Raw genomic sequence first — 24611 nt, forward strand, 5'->3', positions numbered from 1 at the left:
AATACATCAAATTTCAATTTACACCATACACTTGGTTTCTGAATAAATTTCATAGTAAAAATTCTGAATTTATATCTTTTTCAAATTTTATTTTTTAAAGAATGAAAAGAAACAATTTATCGAATAGGTGCCATAATATGTTAAAAGGAATCCACGTCGTCCAGATAAGTTTGTTTAGTATATTTTTGTTTATTTGGAGATCATGGTGTCCATATGATGTGTAAAAATTGAAAGGGAATTCTGTCCTGTCCATTCTGGGTGATGCACGGCATGTCATTATTATTAGTGTTGTGATTCCAAATATCAGAACAATCTTCTTCTTTTCTTTTTCTTTTTCTTTTTTTGGTCTTTTTTTGTTTTTGTTTTTCTTTTTCTGAGAATATATATGTATGTATCTATGCCTCCAATCAGTCTCCATACAGTAAATAAAACGTGTAAAGATACTTAATATCAACACATTGCCCAATCTTTGTGATGGCACATTTTGGTATCCAATGACAGCCTAATAGTAAATCTAAACTAGAAGATAAGTGTTTATTTACAACATGTTCGATAATATTTGTATTTATCTATTTTTAGTTTATATTTATAAAAAAATAAAATTCATTAAATGCCTTTTTTTGGTTTTTTAAAAAATTGTAAATAATTTTATAAATTTATTAAAATCTTATAACCGCAATAAAAATAAATAATTTGATTTCACTTTGTTAGAAAGGAAAAAAAAAATTCCATCATCTTTCCATCCCTTTCAATTACGACCCACTTCTCATTGCCACCATGTGTGATTGACTCTACCTTCAGCCATTGTTATTGGTGACCTCCTCTGAAAATCATGCCTAGCCACCACATCCTATGCTATCAACTATCTCTAATCAAAGACAACCATCCTCTCTCACAAAAAACTGCTTTTGGTTATTACTTTTGCAAGTTAACTATCATCTTCAACCATAAATCAACCATCTCTACTCACCATTTTTAACTATTGACAACTATCTTTAATCACCACCTTTCGATTAGTTATCTCTCCCACTTGTTTTTAGAACAAAATATGTACTAAACATATTTTTATAAATAAAAAATTATAAACGTTATCAAATAACATCTTAATATTTGTTTGTACATTTTTTTTAATACTTATTTTTTTGGCTTATTCTAAATTTGTCAGAGTAACATTACCACAAGGAAATGATTTTACAAATAAAAGTTAGTTAGAGGTATAATAGTAACATTTTTGTAATTATGCAAAGTATTTTATTAATAACAATAATGAAAAAGATGGAGAAAGTACAACAAAGAGAATTATTGTAATGTCACCAAAATAATTTGAGAAAAAAAAAAGGGGGGAAAAAAAAGAAGTGCTAACAACAATTACATAAGTTTCATATACAATTATTATTAATCCAGTATATGTGATTGTATCAACTACACATTTTAATATAATAATATATTAAAGTAGCATTAACTATCATCAGCAAAGAAAAGCAAAAGATGCTCTTCTTTAGCACATTTAAAAGAGTGATTATTATTAAATCATAATCATGCTTTATTTATGAGCCACTAAATCACCCTTCTCAACTAAACCCAATCCCAAGCTTAGAAAAACTGTTTGAAACTTTGAAGACCAGATTACTAACCCCAACAACACACCACAGCACACTGTAATTCAAGATTTATCACTGTCACCAGTGTCAAAGATTGGAAAGAGAAAGAGAAAGAGAGACAACAACAACGATAAAGTGAAACAACTGAGTGAGATACCCATTGCCTCTCTCTCTCTCTCTCCTCTCTCTACAATTTTTTCACTGTAAAATGGTTCCTCTGGCCAGTTGAGGACAACTCTGAGACTTACTCAGACATGGGTTGTTGTGAATCGACGTTGCTGGCAGAGACACACCCAGAAAAGGACAACCACCACCACCACCACCAACAGCCGCCGCAGAGCACAAACCCACCTTTCGTCCACCCACCGCCTTCCGGCGGACCAGACACCGGAGTTCCCTCCTTCTCGGAGTTCTCTTTCTCGGACCTTAAAGCCGCCACTAACAACTTCAGCCCCGAATACATCGTCTCCGAAAGCGGCGAAAGGGCCCCCAATCTTGTCTACAAGGGCCGCCTACAGAACCGCCGGTGGATCGCCGTCAAGAAATTCACGAAATTGGCTTGGCCTGACCCTAAGCAATTTGCGGTATTGTAACCTTGTTTGCTTTAGTTTGTTGGGTTTGTTTGTATTTTGTCACTAATTTTGATGGGTTTCTTTAGGAAGAGGCTTGGGGTGTTGGAAAGTTGCGGCATCGAAGACTTGCAAATTTGATTGGGTATTGTTGTGATGGTGATGAGAGATTGCTTGTTGCAGAGTACATGCCTAATGACTCTCTTGCTAAGCATCTATTTCACTGTATGTACAATGAGTTATTGCATTTGGGACTTTTGTTTTGTTAATTTATGTTTTCAAGATTTGCTTTAGCGCTTATATTGATGGGTTTTATATATTTTGGGCTAGTCTTTCCAGTGAATGTGTAAATTTGATTTGGGTAGTTTGTTGAATCTTTTGACAAATAGGCATTCAAATTAAACTAGTGAAGTAACTGTTTGACTTTGTTTACTTCTGCTTTAATTTATGTTTCGAGTACTTAGGACAATTGCGTGAGTGGTTCAAAGGGTTTGGAGAGAAGGGTGGTAATGTGGATACATTTGCATCTCCAACTAAACATACTTCTATGTCCAGTTCAAAATGGGATGATGCTTGTGTTGGATTTACATTTATTTGTATTCAGTGGTTTGGTGGATCCTAATTACTCCATGATTAGATTAGGTTTGCATTTGTGCTCCTCATAGGTGTTTGGCAGTCGATGATTATAATCCATTACTCTGCAGCGTTAGGATGAATCTAATGAAATAATAAATGTATGCCATATTGAATCTTAGCTGATTTTGGATGTATAGTTTCACTTGGTTAAAATGCTAGTCAATATTTTTTGTTTCGTGTATATACAAGTAATTTTGGAAGCTTGTGGTGTTTTATTGTGCAGAATTGTTTTTCTTCTAATTTAGTATTATTTATCATTTTTTTCTTTTTTTCTGTCCCTGTTAAATTTTATGGTAGAGATCAATTTGCTTTGCTACTTATATATGGCTCTCTAGCTTCAAAACTGAGAATTAGTGTATGCATTTCCATTTATGTTGGATTGATTTCTGGTATTTGTTTTTTCTTACAGGGGAAAATCAGACCATTGAGTGGGCCATGCGTTTGAGAGTAGCACTTTATATAGCTGAAGCCTTGGACTATTGCAGCTCCGAAGGTCGTCCATTGTACCACGACCTGAATGCTTATAGGGTTCTCTTTGAGGAGGTGTCGTGAATTAAATCCTAATACATTTTTTAAAGTTTACTATTACTTTTGCTTTAGTGATGTTATTTTTTCGACTTTCTGTCATATAGGGTGATTATCTAATATTTGGATGGCCTCTGTAGGATGGTGATCCACGGCTTTCATGTTTTGGTTTGATGAAAAATAGTAGGGACGGGAAAAGCTACAGCACAAATCTTGCCTACACACCTCCGGAGTATCTACGAAATGGTGGGTTCATTTTTTCTCTAGATTCAATTGGTAATCGTGTTAAAGCAATTATTTCTTGTTTTCAATACTCTGACTAACCTTTCTTTTGTGGCTCTGGTTTATACTTACTGAATTACATATCCTGTGTTGTAGGAAGGGTTACTCCTGAAAGTGTTATATATAGTTTTGGAACTGTCCTTTTGGATCTACTAAGTGGAAAGCACATTCCTCCAAGTCATGTGAGTTTCTTTTTATGTTTAACAACATTCTGTATAGTTGTAGACTTGGCAAAAAATTCAAATAACAGTAGCTAAGATCAGTTAATAATTCTTGAAATTCTCTTCTAACTGATTTGAACTAAACCTTATTTAATAAGTTAATAATTAAATATCTGCTTCTCAAAATCTCATCCATCTTAAAGTTGTATGCCAAAGTGTAGGTTCACAAATCCCTCTGCATCTACAGTAGTGTTATCCACCCCATATGAAGAACTTGTCCTTGCAGTTTTCATCAAGCCTTCAAAATCTCTTTGCACTAATCATGATTTTTGAACTCTACCTTGATTTTTCACCAGACAAGTGTGTTTATATTTACACAAACATGTCACTGAATGTGCGTCGTGAACATCAATACTGGTTTTGGAAGAAGGTTGAACTCCAAAAACACTAGTGTGAGGAAAGTGATTAAGCTTTACGTGACATGGGTATCAATTAAATATATTGCACTCGTTTTCAAACCTTTTGGGAAAAATCATCACCTCCATTTGTCTGTTGTTGTGGGACGAATTTTTTTTCAGAATCTGAAATTTGGTTCTTGTGAACCTTCACAAAGTAAGCTAAAAGGGCTAATAAATATCATAGCATGGTCTGAAGTAGATTGCTAAGTTTGATGAGAGGGACAAGATACATGAATGTGATCAGTGTTGTCCTCATGAGGATTATAGTAAGCTTAGAAAAGTGATCTCCAACTATAATAATTTGCGTGTGTTCTTGGTTATCCACTCTTGTGCTACATCAGATTTGTTTTTGTTATTGTTGTTAAGGATTGGGGATTTATCCCCCCAAAAATAATAATAATAATAAATAAATAAATAAATAAATAATTTATTAAGGATTGGGGAGATACGGATATTAGAAATTGATTGTAGAAATGTTTGTGTGACATTAATATATAAAAAAAATAAGTAAATAAATTCCAAATTAGATTTTGAGTGGAGGGCATGGGGAGGCATTCCAGCCAGTCTTATTTTATCCTTATGATTTTTGTTTAAAATAAAACAACATAAAAAGATGTGCTACATAATACATATCAAAAGGTTCCTTATGATTTTTCATTTTATTCTTGTTGCACGCCTTCAATGATGGTGACATCTACTTGTAATTTTACCTACCTTGAAACAAGATACGTGTTCAAATATTAATTTAATTTTCTCTGATGTATGCAGGCTCTTGATATGATACGTGGCAAGAACATTATTCTCTTAATGGATTCACATTTGGAGGGAAAGTTTTCTACAGAAGAAGCAACAGCTGTTGTTGGTCTTGCCTCGCAATGTTTGCAACATGAACCTAGAGAGCGGCCTAGTACTAAGGACCTTGTTGCGACACTTACTCCGCTGCAAACAAAATCTGATGTAAGTAACATTGCTCTTTAATCTTCAGGAATCATAACCACACATTTTTACCATTATTTGTCCACATGGCTTTCCAATATGATTACCTTTTTACTTTGGTGATTCATCAGCTAGATGGTTTCTCTCTAATTAAAAATATTAAATTATATATTTTACTAAATCTTATCTAACAATTCGGAGAAGCTCAAATTGTTGGAGAATAGCTTTCCAAGTGAAGCCATGGAAGGGATAGAGTCTCTAACTCTTCACAGACCTGGCAACACCTCCTCCGTCCTCTTCCCCTCTTATTTTGTGATTTCAAAATGGTTTGTGTTGCAAATCAATGACTATGTAATCTGTGCCCTTTGACATAAACTGAATGTGATCCTTTTCGATACTTTCTGATATTGCTAAATAGGAGTATTTGTCTGGCAACTATGATCATACAAATGGGTGCACAAAAGAATTGAACGATCCGTGAGCCAAATCAACCTAGCCTTTATGGGTTGGGTTGGTTCTGTTCTAGCTGAGGTTTGGTCATGGGCTCAAAAACCCGAAAACTGATAATATCAGTTATAAACATGGTTATCTTCCTTCCAACCTCCAAGGGTCACTGTAAAACCCAAACAATCCCATAGTACATTTAATTCCCATATAAAAATTCCATGGTTACTTGTGGTATTACTTATCTCTCCTAGTCTATTCCCCTGAAACATACATGACCAATGTATGTTATAAAGAATTACTATGAATGGTGATCACGCTCATACGTAATTTTGATCATTTTTGTTAGCACGCCTGCAACTAGCAACAGTTGTATGCCTTGTTTCTGTAAACATCTCATGATTCATTATACTCAAATTTAATGCTCATTATGCATCATATGTGGAGTAAATTTACTGAATCACTCCTGACTTCACTTGATGAAAATTATATCTAGGACTAAAATATTTACAATATATAGGATGAAACCTTTTCGCAACTAGCCTTTTAGCTCCTCTACTTTTTGCAGTTGGCTTCACCTGCTAAAACAACTGTCTGAGGTGTATCAATGTGCTTTTTAGGTTCCTTCTTATGTCATGCTTGGGATTTCAAAGCATGAGGAAGCCCCACCAACCCCACAGCGCCCTCTTTCACCAATGGGTGAGGCCTGCTCACGGATGGACCTCACAGCAATCCATCAAATCTTGGTTATGACACACTACCGGGATGATGAAGGAACCAATGAGGTAATTGACTTTTACAAGAGGGCTCCCTCACATGTCAATGCACTTTTAATTTCTATCCTAAGGTTTATGTGGTTGTGGTTTGGTTCAGTTATCTTTCCAGGAGTGGACCCAACAGATGAGAGATATGCTGGAGGCAAGGAAGCGTGGGGACTTGGCATTTCGTGACAAGGATTTTAAAACTGCCATCGACTTGTATTCTCAGGTACGGATTTGTTTAACTTGTGGTGGAGAATAAATATTCTTAGGCTGAGAACATGCCATGAAATTTTCTGCTTATAGGTCAACCCACTTTATAATCTAGCTCCTTCAGCTGATGCCTTTTCCCTTGGATGGTTGATTGCCAGATCACTAGAGAACTGGAACACAGTTCCTAAGTTGTTAAGCTGTGTTTGGATTTTGGGAGGAATTTTGGGAGGGAAAATACAAGAGAATGGAAATGTGAATGAAATATAAGTATCCCCCCCTCCACATTTCCTTGCTAAAGGTTAGATGGGTCACTTAGTGCAAATTATGCCAACGGTTAGGCCTTTACCCAATCAACCCCTCCCAGACTCCCATCAAATGGGGGACTAAACTTGGTGTAGTTTACATTTCCCTCCATAAATTGCTATCCAAATCCAAGATCAAAACACAGCCTTAATGTTCTTTTCTAGTTCAGTTCACTGTTGGCGATGCCCTTCCTCTCTCCCATGCTCAATTTTATGCATTCTTTTTTAGGGGATTGACAAATTCAACTCTTGAATGAACCAAAGATTGTAACTAGGGATGTGATGTTCTCCGTGGTTCATTTTGTTTGGTTGCCTGTGCAGTTTATAGATGTAGGAACCATGGTCTCCCCAACAGTTTATGCACGGCGAAGCCTATGTTATCTCCTATGTGATCAACCTGACGCTGCTCTTCGAGATGCAATGCAAGCACAAAATGTCCACCCAGACTGGTCAACAGCCTTTTACATGCAATCAGTCGCCCTTGCCAAGCTCGACATGCACCAGGATGCCGCTGACATGTTGAATGAAGCTGCTGTACTTGAAGAGAAGAAGCAAAAGGGCATGAGAGGATCATGAGAATTTGACGTATTTAATCCCAAATAAATTGATTCATCACCACACCTATTGTTCTTAACACTTCCCTGAGTTAGTGAAATCTTGAGTAGGGAATTGAAGTTGTCTTCTCAATAGCAAATGTATTATAGGGGCAATACATGTTCTTTGCATTAACAGAAGGTTTGCTTTTGCACCAGTTGATGAGAAACTATCATTTTAATCTTGTTAAAAACATACTTGAGCCCATAAATTACAATATGATTGTTGAGCAGGATGATTCTGGTATAACTGTGTCATTTCCGCAAGAAAGCAATTCCAAAATGTTATACATGTTTTTCGCTATGTAATTTTGGGTTTAAGGGTGGAAAAGTTAAATTTCCCATAGGCGGCAAAGCACTGGAAGGTGCCTGCTTTTCTCTAGCATCTGTTGAATGAATGTTTATTAGGGAAACATGTTTTATATTGCTGCAAACTTGTTCAGAAAGAAAAAAAGGAAAAAGACCATAAATGAGATTTTCTTTTAATCACCAAAACACAAAATTATTTAGACCCTTTTCAAGCTCATCTAATTCCATAAGCAAGGTACCTGTTCGAAACAGGTGCCCTCCAACACCACGACCACCACTGTCACTGCCACCATTCCACCACCACCACCACCACCATCACCACTATTGTTGCCACTCCATCATCACTGTAACCATTGCTGCAACACCACCACTGTCGCACTTCCACCATCACCATTGCCGCCACTCCAACACCACTAATCCACTACCACTTATGCCACCACTACCACCACCACCACAATCGCCGTCGTTGCTACTCCACCACAATTATTGTAAATGGATTGATTGGGTTTATTTACTAAAACTGTATTTGATTTTTTCAAACTCATTCAAACCCGTTAATTAAATTGGTGGGTTTGAGTTTGGGTTTGGGTTGGTTTGCTTTAAATGCAAAGCCTATTTTTGACCCACCCAAAATCTGTCTGTTTTTGCCACATCTACTTTTTTGTCCAAAAAAAGATAAATAGAAAGTAATCAATTATGCCAATGAGAAAAGTGTTAGTAAAAATGTGTGTGAAAACCAATAACAAACCAAATTGGAATGATCACCTTGATCATAATAAATTAATAATATTTTGAGGCAAGGTGTCCACTGCACTCGCGTGCTGCATATTTTGTTTTCACCTGGTGGGAAGGTGACATTGCATAGATATTTACTGAGAGATAGTGTTGAGATCAAATCAAGATCACATGCTATAGCACTCGTGAAGAGTTGATCCAGAGGTTGAGAGATTCCTCTTGTCCGGTGCTGCCATTTTTCTTCTGAAGGAAACAGAGTGTTGTGCCACTCGTGCATCACAATTTTATGGATTATTCAATCCACTACCACAATTGATGCTTAGATATGCCAGTGATTTCAAAGAAAAGAAATTTGAGTTGGTAGTTTGGAACCTCGTGGTGGGGAGACGTTGCATAAACATCGCCAATATAATCATTTAGATCCAATTTCCTAGCCATGTTACCATTTTCTCATAACTGAAGAGAATGAGATTCCTTATGTCTCCTACACCCCCATGATATATATATTGATAACATTGCCAAGGGAAGGGACACAACACAACACAACTCAGTGGTTTTGAATTCAGAAAGAAAAAATGGCTTCCTCTTCTTTGAGATCAAATTACCATGCTCGCTCTGTCAGCTTGCCCTCTAGATCTCATCCTCTCATTCCCCAATTCAATGATCATTTGTGTCGAGTGAGGTCTTCTGAATCTACCTCTTGCTCACTGCCATCAATAAGCAACACATTAAGCGGCCTTGAAGATTTGTACGACTGTGTGGATGATTTGCTTCTACTACCACACACTCAACAAAGCTTGGCCCAAAAATTCCATGAGAAACAGGTTGATGAGGCGTTGGATGGATACCTCAAACTCTTGGATGTTTGTGCAACCGCCAAAGACGTCTTCTCAGAGTCAAAGGAAGATGTGAAACAACTTCTTTCAATCCTGCGTCGAAAAAGGGATGCTAGTAACTTTGGGGGATACTTAACCTCTAGAAAGAAGGCGAAGAAGGTCATGAAAAACTTGCTCAAGGATTTGAAGAGCATTGAAAACAAAAACATGATTCTAGACTTGGATAAAGACCATGAAACTGTTGTCATATTTAGCATATTGAAAGAGGTTGAATCAGTCACTCTGGCAGTATTGGAGTCCTTCTTGTCCTATGCTGCGGGATCAAAGATGCACTCAAAGAGAAGTGGCGCGTGGTCTTTGGTTTCCAAACTGATGCACCAGAAGAGTACTGTGGCTTGTCAAGCCAAAGATACAGTTATCAATGAGTTTGAAAAGGTTGATGCTGCAGTGCAGTCGCTCATCAGTCACATGCCAAGCAAATCTGATGACAACAAAATTGTGCAAAACCAGCTTGAAAAGTTTGAGTTAAGCATTCAAGATCTTGAAGGAATTCTAGAGCGCTTGCTCAGGCGTTTGATTAAAACCAGAGTTTTTCTCCTCAACATTCTCAACCGCTAGCCTAGAAAATCTTGATGTCACAGATACTTGAAATGTAAATGAGAAATATACTTGTAAATTGTCCTCTAATTATAAATCAATATACTCAATCGGTGCAAATTATTGCGTATATATACATTACTTCTTTCTGTTCTTAGATCATTTATTCGTTAATCACTTGAAGATAAATGTGGTAATTGGTGCCATCTTTGTTAGTTTTCAAATTTTAATGATAAAAATGAAAGTGAAAGAAGCATATCATGTATTAAATAACCTCAAAAATTCAAATTTGTGTCAATGAAGAAGGTGAAAAAATTGAGGTTAACAACATGAATCGTAGATTCACAGTCGAGACCCTTTTCATTTGATTCAAAAAAGTATTTTATGTAATTTAATGATTTCAAAGATGTCAGAGATTCCAATTGTCTGAAGGGGATGATTGAACACTAATTAAAAAAATTTTGAGATTCACATGGTGGTTCAACTTTCAACTCTAATATTGTTTAAGAAACCAAAAAGTGTTGGTTGTCTCCTTGTTTGGAAGACGGTCTAATTTCTGTTAGCTAGTCAGCCTCACCCCATCCCTATAAATTATGAAACGACGTGGGAAAGCCATGTGGATCTCGCTGGCTAGCTTCTCGTGCACAAGCACAACATTCAATACCTGTTTAATTTGACTGAAAATCACTCTGAACATTGGTTGAAGAATGATTTTCTGTCTAATAAACATTCATCATGGTGGCTGATAAGCCCAAGTGTGAATTTTCTCAAGGACTTGTTCATTTGGAAGCACTGATAATCTAGTTCTGTCACCACTCACAAGCTTCGACTTCAATTCATCTGATATGTGATGGCACTATTTAGGTTCAATTCATTCGTTCAGTTTTGCAACATGACAAGCCTGATTACATGATTGCATCATAATGATGTACCATGACAATATTAATTAATTGTGTACATGTGCGAGCATTCACATGTTAGATGATAATTTTGTCTCCTAAAGAGCCAGACCTCAACAAGAAAAGCTCATAATACTGCTATTTGATTTGCCAGTGTTTCACAATTATTGTGTAAAAAAAAGAGAAGAAAATGTACATAGAAGATGCATACAAACGAACATGCACGCTTGATTGCACATTGAAAAGATGAGAGCAGAAGGGGAAGATTAATGGTGCTGGTATTTTCTTGCAAGAGGAGACAGTATGTCAATGCCACTCGTGCATTGCATATTTTACGGACCATGTTGTATCCTGTTGCATGGATCAATATTATGTTAAGATGTGCATGTGATTTTTCAATTTAAAAAGACTTGGGAGGAGACATTGCAGAAACATTGCCAACGGAGCACTAATAATTGAAGAAGAAGGATTCCTTTATCTCCTTCCCACCATGAAATACATTGTGCATATATATACATATGCCAAGGAAGGAACACAACATTGCAAAATTGAATTGTGCATCTCCTTGATAAAGCCTAATTCCTAATTAGAAAGAAAAATGGCTTCTTCTCCTTTGAGATCGAAAGCCCCTTACCATGCTCGATCTGTCAGCTTGCCCTCCAGATCTCATCCACTCATTCCTGAGCACTTGTGCAGAATACGAACTCCAGATCATGAAGCTTCCTCTTCTTCATTGACATCTATAAGCAACAAATTGAGTGGCCTCAAAGATTTGCATGATTGTGTCAGTGATTTGCTTCTACTGCCACATATTGAACAAGCCTTGGCCCGAGAGCACAATGAGAAATTTGTTGATGAGGTGGTGGATGGATATCTAAGGCTCTTGGATGTGTGTTCCACCGCCAAAGATGTCTTCTCACAGAAAAAGCAAGATGTACAAGACATTCTCTCAACGCTGCGAAGGAAAAGGGATGCAAATGACTTCCCCAGATACGTAGCCTCTAGAAAGATGATGAAGAAGACGATCCAGAAGCCCTTGAAGGATTTGAAAAGTATCAAAAACAAAAGCGCCCTCCTTCTGAAGGACAAAGACAGCGAAACTGTTGCCATTTTTGGCATGTTAAAAGAGGTTGAAACAACCACTCTTGCTGTGTTTGAATCCTTGTTATCCTATGTTGGTGTGCAATCAAGGCAAAGAGGCTGGTCTTTGGTTTCCAAGCTGTTTCAATGCAAGAGTGTTTCATGTCAAGATGAAGAAACAAATGGGAATGAGTTTGAGAAGCTTGATGGTGCATTGAAGGCAGGAAAATTCAATTGCACACAAAATCAGTTTGGCAAGATGGAGTCAAGCATTCAAGATATTGAAGACAGACTAGAGTGCTTGTTTAGGCGTTTAATCAAAACCAGAGTTTCACTCCTCAACATTCTTAACAACCACTAGTTGAGAAAATCATGATGCATAGACGCGCATCAAAAATTTTGTTACTCAGAGAAAAGCCTTCTGATCAGCTGTTCATACTTGTAAATGAGAGATATACTAGTTATTTTTTACTCTTAAGGCCAAGTTTGGCAACTTCAATATAATACATCTTTTTATCTTTTTATCTTTTTTCCATTACATCACCTCTCTACTTTTCTGCACATCTTTTCGTAAAAAGACAAAAAGTGCACTTATTTAGATCATCCCAAACAACCCATTATAAATCATAACACTTGTTACAATTTTTCGTGCAATGCTTCTCTTTTCCTCATCTGATAGCATTCAATCAATTTGGTGGAAATGGAATTGATACTTTCAACATGCCCCATCTTTTAACCTCTTCAATATTTCATCTCATACACATGGAGTCACTTGTGGGGGGAAATGTGAGCAATATTTCAGTGAATTAGCGTTAAGGAAATGGTGTTAGTAATGTAAGTTAAGTTTGAGAAACCTGGTAATCTCAGCAATCAAGCCAATTATTTCCAGTTTTGCAACGTGATTGGATCAAGGATTTGAGGGGGATTTGTGAAGAGAAAGGGAAAAGGAATAAAATTTAGCTTCTATTTTCATTAACTTTTTCCTTTTTTTTTTTTTTTTCTCATTCATTCTACAAATCTTTTAATGCAAACATATCCTATTGAACCACAGAGCTCTCAGCAAATAATTGGCAAATAATGATGCATTATGTTGTTCTGAATTGTGGTTTCAATCACACAATAAAACACTGAACAATTATTTTTAATTAACGCCCCTCGTGCACTGCATGTTATTATTTTCGTAGGCTTTAATAATTATTTAATGAATTATTAGTCAGTTGCATATTGCACTAAGAAAGACCTGTGATTTAGGAGTTACAACAATTGGATGGGGATCAGATCAAGATCATGAGGTAGAGATTCCTCTTGTCTCCTGTAACTGATGATATATATATGGTGATGGATGGTGCTGGCATTTTCTTCTGAAGGAAATTCGTTCCACTCGTGCATAGCAATTTTATGGATTACTCAATACAGTATCACCATTTATGCTAGGATATGCCATTCATTTCAAAGAAAAAACAATTGGGTTGGTAGAACTTGGTGGTGGGGAGACATCACATAAACATTGCCAACATATAATTTAGATCAATTTCATAGGAATGTTGCCATTTCCTCATAATTGAAGAGAATGAGATTCCTTATGCCTCCTACACCCCCATGATAGTACGCTTTCTGTATTTCTGTATATTCAATTGTGTGTATGTTTACAATCAGACCTTCGGTTATATAGCCCTAACTCCTAAACAAAAAAGGGAAAATACAATCATGCCTCTAATAGGACTCTAATACAATCACACCTAAACCAAAAAGGAAAATACAATGACACCTCTAATAGGACTCTAATATGTACAACTACAATCATGCCTAATTTGGAAAATACACAATATATTCTCACACCCCCACTCAAACTCAAGGTGTTTTAGCAGAAAACACTGAGAGTTTGCTAAGAAGAAAGTGAAACCGAGCGGTAGTGTGAGTCTTGGTGAAGAAGTCCGCAAGTTGCAAAGCCGAAAAGATGAAAGGAAACGAGATAGAGTCAGACTACAAATGCTGGCGAACAAAGTGACAATCCATCTCAATGTGTTTCGTTCGCTTATGGAAGACAGTATTGTGGGCAATCTGAATAGCACTGTGGTGTCATAATAGAGAGAGGTCGGAGAAGACTGAGAGACACCCAAATCAAACAAGAGACAACGAAACCAAACAATCTCAGCAATGGCATGAGCCATAGCACGATACTCAGCTTCCGCAGTAGAGCAAGCAACGACTGATTGTTTCTTGCTTTCTCAAGAGATCAAGGAATCACCAAGAAACATACAGAAACTAGACGTAGACTTGCGATCAGTAACATCACTAGCCCAATCAGAGTCAGCATAGGCCACCAAGTCCAAAGAGGAAGTAGAGGACAATAGTAAGCCCTGAAAGATGGTACCCCTGAGATAGCGAAGAATGCAAACCAAAGTAACCTAATGAGTACAGCGAGGAGCATAAATGAACTGACTAACCACATGAACAGCATAAGCAAGATCAGAGCGAATGACAGTCAGATAAACTAAACAACCCACAAGCTCGCGATATAAAGTGGGATCATTCAGAGAGACACCATCAGTAGAGTTAAGCTTCACATTAAGCTCAATAGGTGTATCAGGAACCTTAGTATCAGTAAGACCAACACGGTGAATAACTTCATTAGCATACTTAGCCTGAGATAGAAAATAGCCCTTTAGAGAAGAAGCAACCTCAATACCAAGAAAATACTGTAATGGACCCAGATCTTTCATTTCGAAGGTGCGGAAGAGATGCTGCCTGACCTTAGAGATAACAGAAGAGTTAGAGTTAATGATGATCATATCATCCACATAGAGTAAGAGAGCAACAAAACCAGCCAAGGTATGTCTTAGAAATAAAATAGAGTCAAAAGCAGAAAGATGAAACCCAAGCTCAGTAATAACAGTCTGAAAGCAATCATACCAAGTACGAGGAGACTGTTTCAGACCATACAGAGCACGCCAAAAACGAAAAACCTGGCCAGAGGAATGGTGAAGGCCACGGGAAGGACGCATGTAAACCTGCTCAGTGAGATGGCCATTAAGAAAAGCATCCTTAACATCCATCTGATAAAGAGGCTAATAACGAATAGCAGCGACAGAGATCAAAGTACGAACAATAGTCATCTTAGCAATATGAGCAAATGTCTCATTATAATCAATACCATACTCTTGAGAGAAACCTTTGGTAACCAGATGAGCTTTGTAGCGCTCAAAAGAACCATCAAAATGAGTCTTGACTTTGTAGACCTATTTGCAACCAACCAGGTTCTTACTAACAGGCAAATGAACCAACTCCCAAGTACTAGTTTTCTATAGAGCAGACAACTCATCCTCCATAGCTTGAACCCAGTGAGGATCTTGACAGGCCTCCTTGTAAGATTGAGGTTCTAAAAAATAGTGAATAGTAGACCAAAAAGTACGATAGGAAGCAAAAAAACATGTATTAGACCAACCCAACCTGTTTGGAGGATGACGTGCTCGAGTAGGATATTGGTGTTCAGCGGGATCGGAGTCAGCAGAAGCAGGAGGAGCAGCAGCAGGGGCAGAGACAACTGATAGAGGAGGAGCCTTGCTGTAGACGTCTCCGAACGTCCCAGGAGGGAAATCCCCGCTCTGTTCATTTCAGGCTCACTACAGTTCGGGACTCAAATTGTCATGATTCTTAATCTGATCTTGCAAAGTGCAATGCAAGACTGATAAATCACCAAAGAGTCCAAATCCGGCAAATCATTTTTGGAAAACAGATTTTTTAGAAAGAAGTGCCAAACATGGATTGCTTTGCCAGATATAGAGTCGCCACTTAAATATTTTATTTTCGGGAATTTAGGAAACCCTGACTCGTTTGCCTAAGGCCACGTGTCCGTTATCACCAAAGTTGTCTCGGCACGGGAACTTGGGTACGATTGGGGAAGGTCACTTCGTGAGCACCCTCGCTCGCCCGATCAAAGATCGGCCTCTACTAACCATGATATCGAGTTTTGGAAACATTATGCGTTCCTACTCCGGTTATTAGCCTAGAATTACTATGTAATGCGCACAGCAAAACAAGTATAGACTGGATCGCCTAAGTTGGAACAAAACATCTCATGTTTGTTTTTGAAAGCGGTTTGCTACTCGTAAGGAGGCTAAATATGGATTTTGCCACCCTCAAGTGAGTTTAGAAAACATGGTGATTTGCCACTCACAAGTGGGCTTAAAACTCACAATCAATGCATTGTTCCAATTCAAATAACCCAACCTTCACCCACAGGCATTCAGACAGTTATATCACATAAGCACATAGACTCATGGTAAAGCATGCTATCATGGCAATACTCACACGCATGTAAGGATGCTAAAGCATAAAAACTTACCGAGTACTCCAAGCCAAAACAGAAACTAGTTAGTGAACATGCATGAACCCTAACTATGCTGAAATGCTTAATGCAACACATGCAAAAATGCAACCTAGATAGGTTCGGCTATTCTAAACATGGCATATGAAATGCAACAGATAACATGTATTCAACTTGGAATTGAAATACCATGCAGTTAGTATGATGCACCGAGCCTGGTGCATGCAATACAGATGAATGAATGCACACATGCATAGCATAAGGTATGCTAATTTAAATATGCCCTAATACTAACCATTAAAAGCAGGTAAATAAAAGGGAGAAAGAAGTGGAGGTTGGAAGACATACACACACTTATTACACAATTGCCCTCGCTCGGAGGGTCTGAAAGAATAATACAGGCCAAATAATGAATCAACTATCCTAGCTAATTAATTATTACAAAACTTCTAATTAATTAACAAATTAATTACAAAAACAGCCTAAATATGAAACTAAAGAGACCACCGCAGCTCTGCCTCGGAATGCGTGGATGATGCATGCTCGATTTGCCTTGCTCGAAAACCCGTTACCATGCCACTGTTGCCTCTGTTTGCACTGTTCTGCACCTCTGAGGGATGCGAAAATTCTTAAGACACCTCTGAACCATTCCCTGATCATTTTGGAATGCCACCGGCCAATGAAAAGCACCACCGACCATGTAAATGTGATCATCGACCATAAATTGGGTCACCGGCTGGACTCTGATGGTCGGTCGGCATTAAAAGTGGCCGGCCGGCCATTTATTCCTGCAGAATTCTGTTTTTGCTACAGCAGTGGACAGACAGTGCATGGCAAGGAAATTTCAAAGCAATGTATGCATGGCCACACTCCCTATCATGTTATGGACTCGAGAGAGTATGGCCCTTGGTCCTCGGGCCACCAATCACGCATCTTGATGCATGATGGCCAAAGGCACCAAATTTGCCAATCAATGTAAATGAATGCAACAAAACAAATGAATGTTTCACGCCCTATCATGTTGAGATCAAGGGCATCGGCGACCGAGGACTGAGACGTGTTTCGTCACTTTGAGTACGAACACACCTCACTCCTCGTGTTTGGTTTGACACCCCAAACCAAACACAATGCTATGTATGTATGCTATATGCAATGCGAAGTAATGCAACTAATGCAATGCAATATGAGCATGCTAAGCTAATGCAACATGACACTACCTAACCATGCAAGCCAAACTAATGCAATATGAACATGTCAAGTATACAACGAGACTATGTAATGCAACTAGCTAAACAACATGCAAACATGATACAATGTAAGCATGCAACCAATGTAATGCAACATGTCAATCATGCAATTTATATACAAGGATGGACTTAAACTGAAATGGGAGGCCTCGACCATGCCCCAAAACAGTGGCCAAATATACTAAAATGATGGACAAATGCTCATGCAAACATGCACGCCAATGGGCCTAAAACTAAGGCATAAAAGGGAGCATTCCATTACAACTATCATGACCACTCATGCCATGGATTATGCAACCAAAAAACAGAGTTTTAGTGCGTCAAAATACACCCCAAAATCCACATGAATGGCATCCCAAATGACTTAAACAAAAGGCATGCACTATGACCCATTTCAAGGCACAAAAGGACGACTCTTCAAAGCATAAAAGGGATGATGAATGCAAGCACACAAGCATGGATTATGGACTGAAATAGCATGGGAATTGACTCCAAATCACTGAAACAACCCAACTACAACATGCTTATGGCTCACACACTCAAGGCCTACAAGCTAGAATGCAAAAGGACTATACAAAACATGGCAAACATGACTCTAAAGACCCAAGACAGACCTTGAACATGATGAAATAAGACTAAAAGCTTCATGGAGTCAAACCAAAATCATGCTAAAATGTCATCTCACAACATGATACATGTTAGGCCAAAACATGGGATTACAAGGCAAGCATATAATGCATGAAATGGACCATCAAACCAACTAAAAACAGAGGTATAATATGACCAAATATCACCAAATACCTACTGAAATGATGCTAAAAACAACTAAGCATGCGTGCTACTCTTATGAGCCAACAACATAAGCAAAAGAGAGACAAAGGGAAAGGGGTGTCCCTCCCCTATCCATGACCTCAAAACCTCTTCTTCACCACTAAAAATCCTCTGGATTTCAGTGGCGAGAAGGCCAATACACGAAGGTTCCCGAAGCTCAACAAAGAAAGCACAAAAAGGGCCAAACAAGGCCAAAGAGGGGGTGGACGACCCCCAACACCAAAGTGACCTTAATGAAGTATCTTAAGCGCAAAAAAACAGAACTTTTATATGTTATACACAAAGCTCAAAACAGCATGAAAAGTAGGTTAAAAGCTAGTGCAAGAATTCGAAATATAAAGCAATAGTGCTCACCCTTGAAGAACACTTCAAGAACCAAAACTCCAGCCCTCTTTTCTGATCAAAACCAACTCAAAAGCTCTAAGAACAAACTCTCAACGCCTCAATAACCAAGGCAAGGTGTAACACTAGGTGTCTTAGTGCAAAACTAAGAACAAAACACACTTTTAGGCCCTCTAACACACACAAGTGAAGAGAGAGAGGGAGATATAGAGGGAGAAAGTTGTATCTATCATATATCTCTGGTTTTTTTTGCTGAACCCCTCAAAGGAGAGGGAGGGCCCTCTTATATAGACAAGGCAAAGGCCTAAGCTTCCAAGAGAAGCTAAACAAAAGGGGTCAAGGCTTCTTAAAGAAGCTAAGGCCAAGGGGCCAAGGCTTCTTGAGGAAGCTGAGACAGGGGTCCAGGCTTCTTGAGGAAGCTAAGACAAAGGTCCAAGCTTCCTCAAGAAGCTAGACCAAAAGGGTGCAAAGGGTGCAAATTCCTCCATACATGTGTATGGAGGACAGGCCCGTGCACTCCAACTGGCACAGCTGGCATGCACAATGCCTGAAAAAAGCAAAAAGGAGGTATCGACCAGATAAAGAGACTATCAGCCAAATAAATGGCCGGCCGACCACACAAAGAGCCGATACACTAAAAGAAGTGCCGACTGACCAAATATTTGGTCGGTAGCAGAAAAAACAAGGCCGATGGCTTCATGCCACGGCCGGTGGGTTTTAGAGGATGGCTAACAAGCCACCTCCTACCTTCAGGTGCAAAAACAAACAAGTTCTTGGTCCACAACCAAGCACAAAACAGTCGAGTCGAGAGATCCTAAGGCAAGGCACGCAGTCGAGTCCTTCGGGATCTCAAAACGAACACGAACATGGATGATCGTTGAGTGTTCAAACGGTGACGTCCAAGTCTTGAGGTCGGTCAAAAATGGGGTGTCTACACTTGCGACGAGAATAAACTAACAACGGAGGAGGAGGAGAAGCCGAAGGAAGAGAAGTAGCCAGAGATGAAACACAAGCTCAGGATGAACAGTGGAGATGTACTCATCAGACAAGACCTCAAAATGAAATGGATCAATGTGAACCAAATCCTCTTTGGAAACTAGAGCAGTAAGAGAGGGAAGTTGAAAGTAAGACAAACGTTCGAGAAAGGCAACATGATGGGAGACATAAAGGCGACGAAAGACAGGATCGTAATAGCGATAGTCTTTTCTGAGTAAGACTGTAACCCAAAAACACACACAAGACAGACCAGGCACTGAGTTTGATCCTATCTTTACAGGGAATGAGGACAAAACAAGCCGGCCCAATGACATGTAGTAGGGAATAATTGGGAGGTTGGGAATACAGAGCCTCATAAAGGAATCGACCGGAGAGTAAGGGAGTCGGCATGTGATTAAGGAGGAAAGCAACGGTAAGAACTGCCTCACCCAAAATGGTCCCTGAACAAAGACAAAGAGAAGAAGAAATCAAGCTATCTGAAGGAGATGACGGGATTTATGTTCAGCATAACTATTTTGGGCAGGTATCAGTACAGGAGGTTTGGTAAATGGTGCCCAATTTGGCCAAATACTCACAGAATTCAGTTTTAAAGTATTTCCTATCCAAGTCAGACCGGAGTATTTTAACTGTGGCCCCAAACTGTGTAGTGATCATAGATTGAAAGGCAGGATATATCTGGTAGAAGTCAGATTTATGAGCCATAAGATAAACCTAGGTATAACGGGTATAATCATCAACGAAGGACACATAATACGCAGAACTCCTTGTAGTGAGAACAGGAGAAGGTCCCCAGACATCAGTATATACAAGAGAAAAAGGGGAAGTAGAAATAGAAGTACCGTTATTAAAAGGTAAAGCTATCATTTTAGTAAGTTTACATCTTTGACACTCATTAATTTGACTAGAAGAAACTTTACCTAACAATCCTAACTGAGCTAAAGACCGCAAGCAGTCAACAGGCAAATGACCTAAGCGAGAATGCCATAAATAAAACTGACTCGACTAAGAATCTAACTGAAAAGATGAAAGTGCAGCAGGGGTGATAGACAGAGGAAGATGTAGGCTTTCCACCACATAGAGATCTCCAACTCTACGGTCAGTCCTAATTTGCTTCATGGACACCCAATCCTGCACAAAACAGACAGAAGAAGAAAAGATAACATCAAAACCAGAAGCGTCAAGTTGACTGATAGAAAGTAAGCTAACAGATAGTTGAGGAACATAAAGAACAGAGAGAATAGTAATAACAGCAAACATAGTAGATGGTAAAACAAACCCAATAGATAGGATAGACATACTAAACCTATTAGCAGTATTGATAGTAATAGGAAATTGAGAGGGGATACAGTTTTGGAGTAAGGAAAGGTGAGGAATCATATGATGAGAGGCACTAGAATAAAAAAGCCAGATAGAGGAAGGAATACCTGAAGAGGACCCAAGAAAACCTGAATGAAGAGAAGCAAATGAAGATGATTGAGAGGTGGACCAGAGATGCTAAAGTTGAGCAATCTGGGCACTCAAGGAAGCCAAGCCAGGATCAGAAGCCGGGGCAGAGGCAATATATGCAGCAGGAGGGCAAAAAGTACTCGGAGTAAGACCGCGGGACTACGGCTAAGGAGGCTGAGAAGACTAAGTAGATTGATGGCCTTTCTTGGGACAGTTGTACTTCCAATGGCCCTTCTAATGGAAAAAAGCACACTCATCAGAGGTTAGTGGCCCCTTTTTGGGCTTTCCATTGGCCTGAAGCTGATGAGGTGGGGGGTTCGTCGACAAAGGAGACGGAGTAGGGGCCAAGAAGACAGATGGAGACAGAGTCTGACTGGGCGTCTTAAGGCAGGTTTCCTCACAGAAGAGCTCATGAACAATAGCATCCACAGAGGAAAGAGGAGACCAATGAAGGATGCCACCATAGATAACCTCATACTGAGGGGAGAGAGCTATTAAGAATTGCGCTAAACGACCTTGCTCCCGAAACTCAACATAAGCGTCTAGTGTCTTAAGACTACATGGTTCTATGAGAGCTAATTGATCCCAGAAACCTGATATCTCAATGTAAAAGTCTTGAATAAACGGATCCCACTGATGAGCTCCCTAAATAGCTGTTTCCAACTCATACCGCTTGACAAAGTTGGACTACTGATAAACACTTTGTAAGTAATCCCATACCTCTTTGGCAGTGCTATATTTAGAGAACATCATCCTAATACGGTCATCCTCAGAGTTAGAGAACCAGGTCAAAACTTGAGCATTATCACAATTTCAAGTGTCACAGGAACTTAGATATTCTTCTTGTTTGGGATTCGATGGACGAGAAACAGAACCATAAACATATCCCCATTTTTTTTTACCGAGACAAGAAGAAAATTTCTCATAACACTTGACCAATAAGCATAGTTGTCACTTGTAAGCTTGCATTTAATAGCTTGGATTTTATCTTTCGACATTGTAATGAACCAAAAATAAAAGAAAAAGGAACGGATAGGGCACAATGATAAAACCCAATAAAGTCAACCGAGAGCAAAGACCAGACAGTGAGAGCAAAGACCAGTCAGAACCAAAACCGAGAGCAGAGACAAGAGAGAAAGCCAAAGCAGAGGTTGCGAGAGAGTGAGAGAGATCCCTCAAGCCCAGACCCTATGAAGCACCGACACGTTCCCAAGGCTAGTGTACGAGTGTCGGACACGGACACACGTCGGACACGCTGTGGGCACGTGTCCGACACGCCCTCTATCGTGTCCTCTTTTTTTTTTGAATTTTTTCAGTTGGGCACACGATGGACACGCGATGACACTTTCTGGACACAGATCGAAAAACCCTAAGCTGTTGGAGAGAAAAAGGGAAACAGATCGAGGGAGAGATTGATTGAACGAAAAAACCCTAATCGGTTCAAAAGAGATGAATCAAAGAAGCCCTAACCTGAATCTTCTTCGTCTTATCTGCTTTGGTTCATCTTCTCTGCTCGTCTTCTTCTCTGGTTCATCTTCTCTGCTCGTCTTCGTCTCTGATTCATCTTCTCTGGTTCGTCTCTCTTTTCTTCTTCTATTCTCTTCTCTCTTTTTGATTTCACTCCCTTCTTTTCACTTCTCTCTCTTTTTCTCCTCCTGTCTCTTTCCCTTCCTTTTTATTTCCTGATTGCATCTCTCTCCCTCCCCTCTTTTTTTTTTCTTTTATCTTTATTTTTATTAAACCTAAACTTTATAGAATAAATTATTTTTATTAAAAACAATTTAAGAAATATGTTTATTAATTTTATTATTATTATAATTGTATAGGAACTAATAATTTTTATTTTAATTTTAGACATATAATAAATAAATAAAATTATATATATTTAACGTGTCCCCAGCGTATCATGTCCCCTATTTTTTGAAAATTTGGTTTTCGCGTGTCCGTATCGTGTCTGTGTCATGTCTCGTGTCCGTGTCCGTGCAACATAGCCCAGACCAGACTCGCGACTTCAAACCCAGCACTAGAAGGCAATCGCGATTTCGGCGAAGACAGAGAGGGTTGTCACGACTTCAGAGAAGACTACACAACCCAGAAAGACCTTCGTGGTTTCAGAGGGGGCTGTTGTGACTGTCATGACCCAGAGAGGGCTGGCTTCGATCGACCCAGAAAGACCCAGCAAGTAGGAACGAAAAACTTCGAATGATTTGAATGATTAAGGCCAGACCTAGGCTTTCGGACGTGGCTTTGATACCATGTAAGCTTTCTGTATTTCTGTATATTCAATTGTGTGTATGGTTACAATCTGACCTTAGATTATATAACCCTAACTCCTAAACCAAAAAAGAAAAATACAATCATACCTCTAATAGGACTCTAATACAATCACACCTAAACAAAAAAAAAAAAAAAAATACAATCACACATCTAATAAGACTCTAATATGTACAACCACAATCATGCCTAATTTGGAAAATACACAATATATTCTCACAATCTATACATTGCCAAGGGCAGGGACACTACACAACTCAGTGGTTTTGAATTGTGCATTCCAAATCAGAAAGAAAAATGGCTTCCTCTCCTTTGATATCAAACTCCCATTACCATGCTCGCCCTGTCAGCTTTCCCCTAGATCTCATCCACTCATTCCCCAATTCAATGATCATTTGTGTCAAGTGAGGTCTTCTGAATCTACCTTTTCTTCATTGCCATCAATAAGCAACAGACTAAGTGGCCTTGAAGATTTGTATGACTGTGTCGATGATTTGCTTCTACTACCACTCACTCAACAAAGCTTGGCCCAACAATGCCATGAGAAACTGCTTAATGAGGCATTGGACGGCTACCTCAAGCTCTTGGATGCTTGTGCAACAGCTAAAGACATCTTCTCAGAGCCAAAGGAAGATGTGAAAGAACCTCTTTCATTCCTACGCAGAAAGAGGGATGGATGTAACTTTGGGGGATACTTAACCTCTAGAAAGAAGATGAAGAAGGTCATCCGGAAGTTGTTCAAGGATTTGAAACAAAAACATGATTCTAGACTTGCATAACAACTATGAAACTCTTGTCATTTTTAGCATGCTAAAAGAGGTTGAAGCAGTCAGTGCTGTGGCGTGTCAAGCCAAAGAAACAGCTGTCAATGAGTTCGAGAAGGTTGATGCTGCAGTGCACTCGCTCATTGGTCACTAGCAAAGCAAATCTGGTGACAACAAGATTGTGCAAAACCAGCTAGAAAAGTTGGAGTTGAGCATTCAAGATCTTGAAGAAGTCCTAGAGCGCTTGCTAAGGTGTTCAATTAAAACCAGAGTTTCCCTCCTCAACATTCTCAACCACTAGCCTAGAAAATCTTGATGTTGTAGATACTTGAAATGTAAATGAGAAATATACTTGTAAATTTTCCTCCAAATATAAATCAATATACTTGGCGCAAAATTCTTTCTTATACACTACTTCTTTCCTATCCTTGGGCCATTTATTCATTAATC

General features: G+C 38.8%; 4 protein-coding genes across 4 annotated transcripts; all 4 read left to right on the top strand.

Annotated features, from left to right (window-relative positions):
- The first annotated feature begins 311 nt into the window (after window positions 1-311).
- LOC114299713 (serine/threonine-protein kinase BSK1) lies at window positions 312-7725 on the top strand. Its single transcript, XM_082912144.1, has 9 exons — window positions 312-2185; window positions 2260-2395; window positions 3216-3349; window positions 3472-3577; window positions 3710-3795; window positions 5001-5189; window positions 6233-6397; window positions 6486-6599; window positions 7207-7725. Exons 1-9 carry the CDS (start codon window positions 1856-1858, stop codon window positions 7459-7461), a joined length of 1515 nt encoding a protein of 504 aa, XP_082768270.1. The 5' UTR covers window positions 312-1855; the 3' UTR covers window positions 7462-7725.
- Window positions 7726-8914: 1189 nt separating this feature from the next.
- On the top strand, window positions 8915-10087 carry LOC114299714 (uncharacterized). The gene has a single exon (XM_028244512.2). It carries the CDS (start codon window positions 9098-9100, stop codon window positions 9974-9976), a length of 879 nt encoding a protein of 292 aa, XP_028100313.2. The 5' UTR covers window positions 8915-9097; the 3' UTR covers window positions 9977-10087.
- Window positions 10088-11421: 1334 nt separating this feature from the next.
- On the top strand, window positions 11422-12315 carry LOC114299715 (uncharacterized). The gene has a single exon (XM_028244514.2). The coding sequence runs from the start codon at window positions 11453-11455 to the stop codon at window positions 12293-12295; it is 843 nt and encodes a 280-aa protein (XP_028100315.2). The 5' UTR covers window positions 11422-11452; the 3' UTR covers window positions 12296-12315.
- A 10257-nt stretch (window positions 12316-22572) lies between these two features.
- LOC114264831 (uncharacterized) lies at window positions 22573-24315 on the top strand. The gene is made up of 3 exons (XM_082912038.1): window positions 22573-22695; window positions 23748-24075; window positions 24167-24315. The coding sequence occupies exons 1-3, from the start codon at window positions 22573-22575 to the stop codon at window positions 24313-24315; spliced, it is 600 nt and encodes a 199-aa protein (XP_082768164.1).
- The last annotated feature ends 296 nt before the right edge of the window (window positions 24316-24611 follow it).

The sequence above is a fragment of the Camellia sinensis genome, unplaced genomic scaffold (assembly GCF_055761805.1).
Source record: "Camellia sinensis isolate YWXY unplaced genomic scaffold, ASM5576180v1 Unanchor2, whole genome shotgun sequence".
Taxonomy (NCBI): domain Eukaryota; kingdom Viridiplantae; phylum Streptophyta; class Magnoliopsida; order Ericales; family Theaceae; genus Camellia; species Camellia sinensis.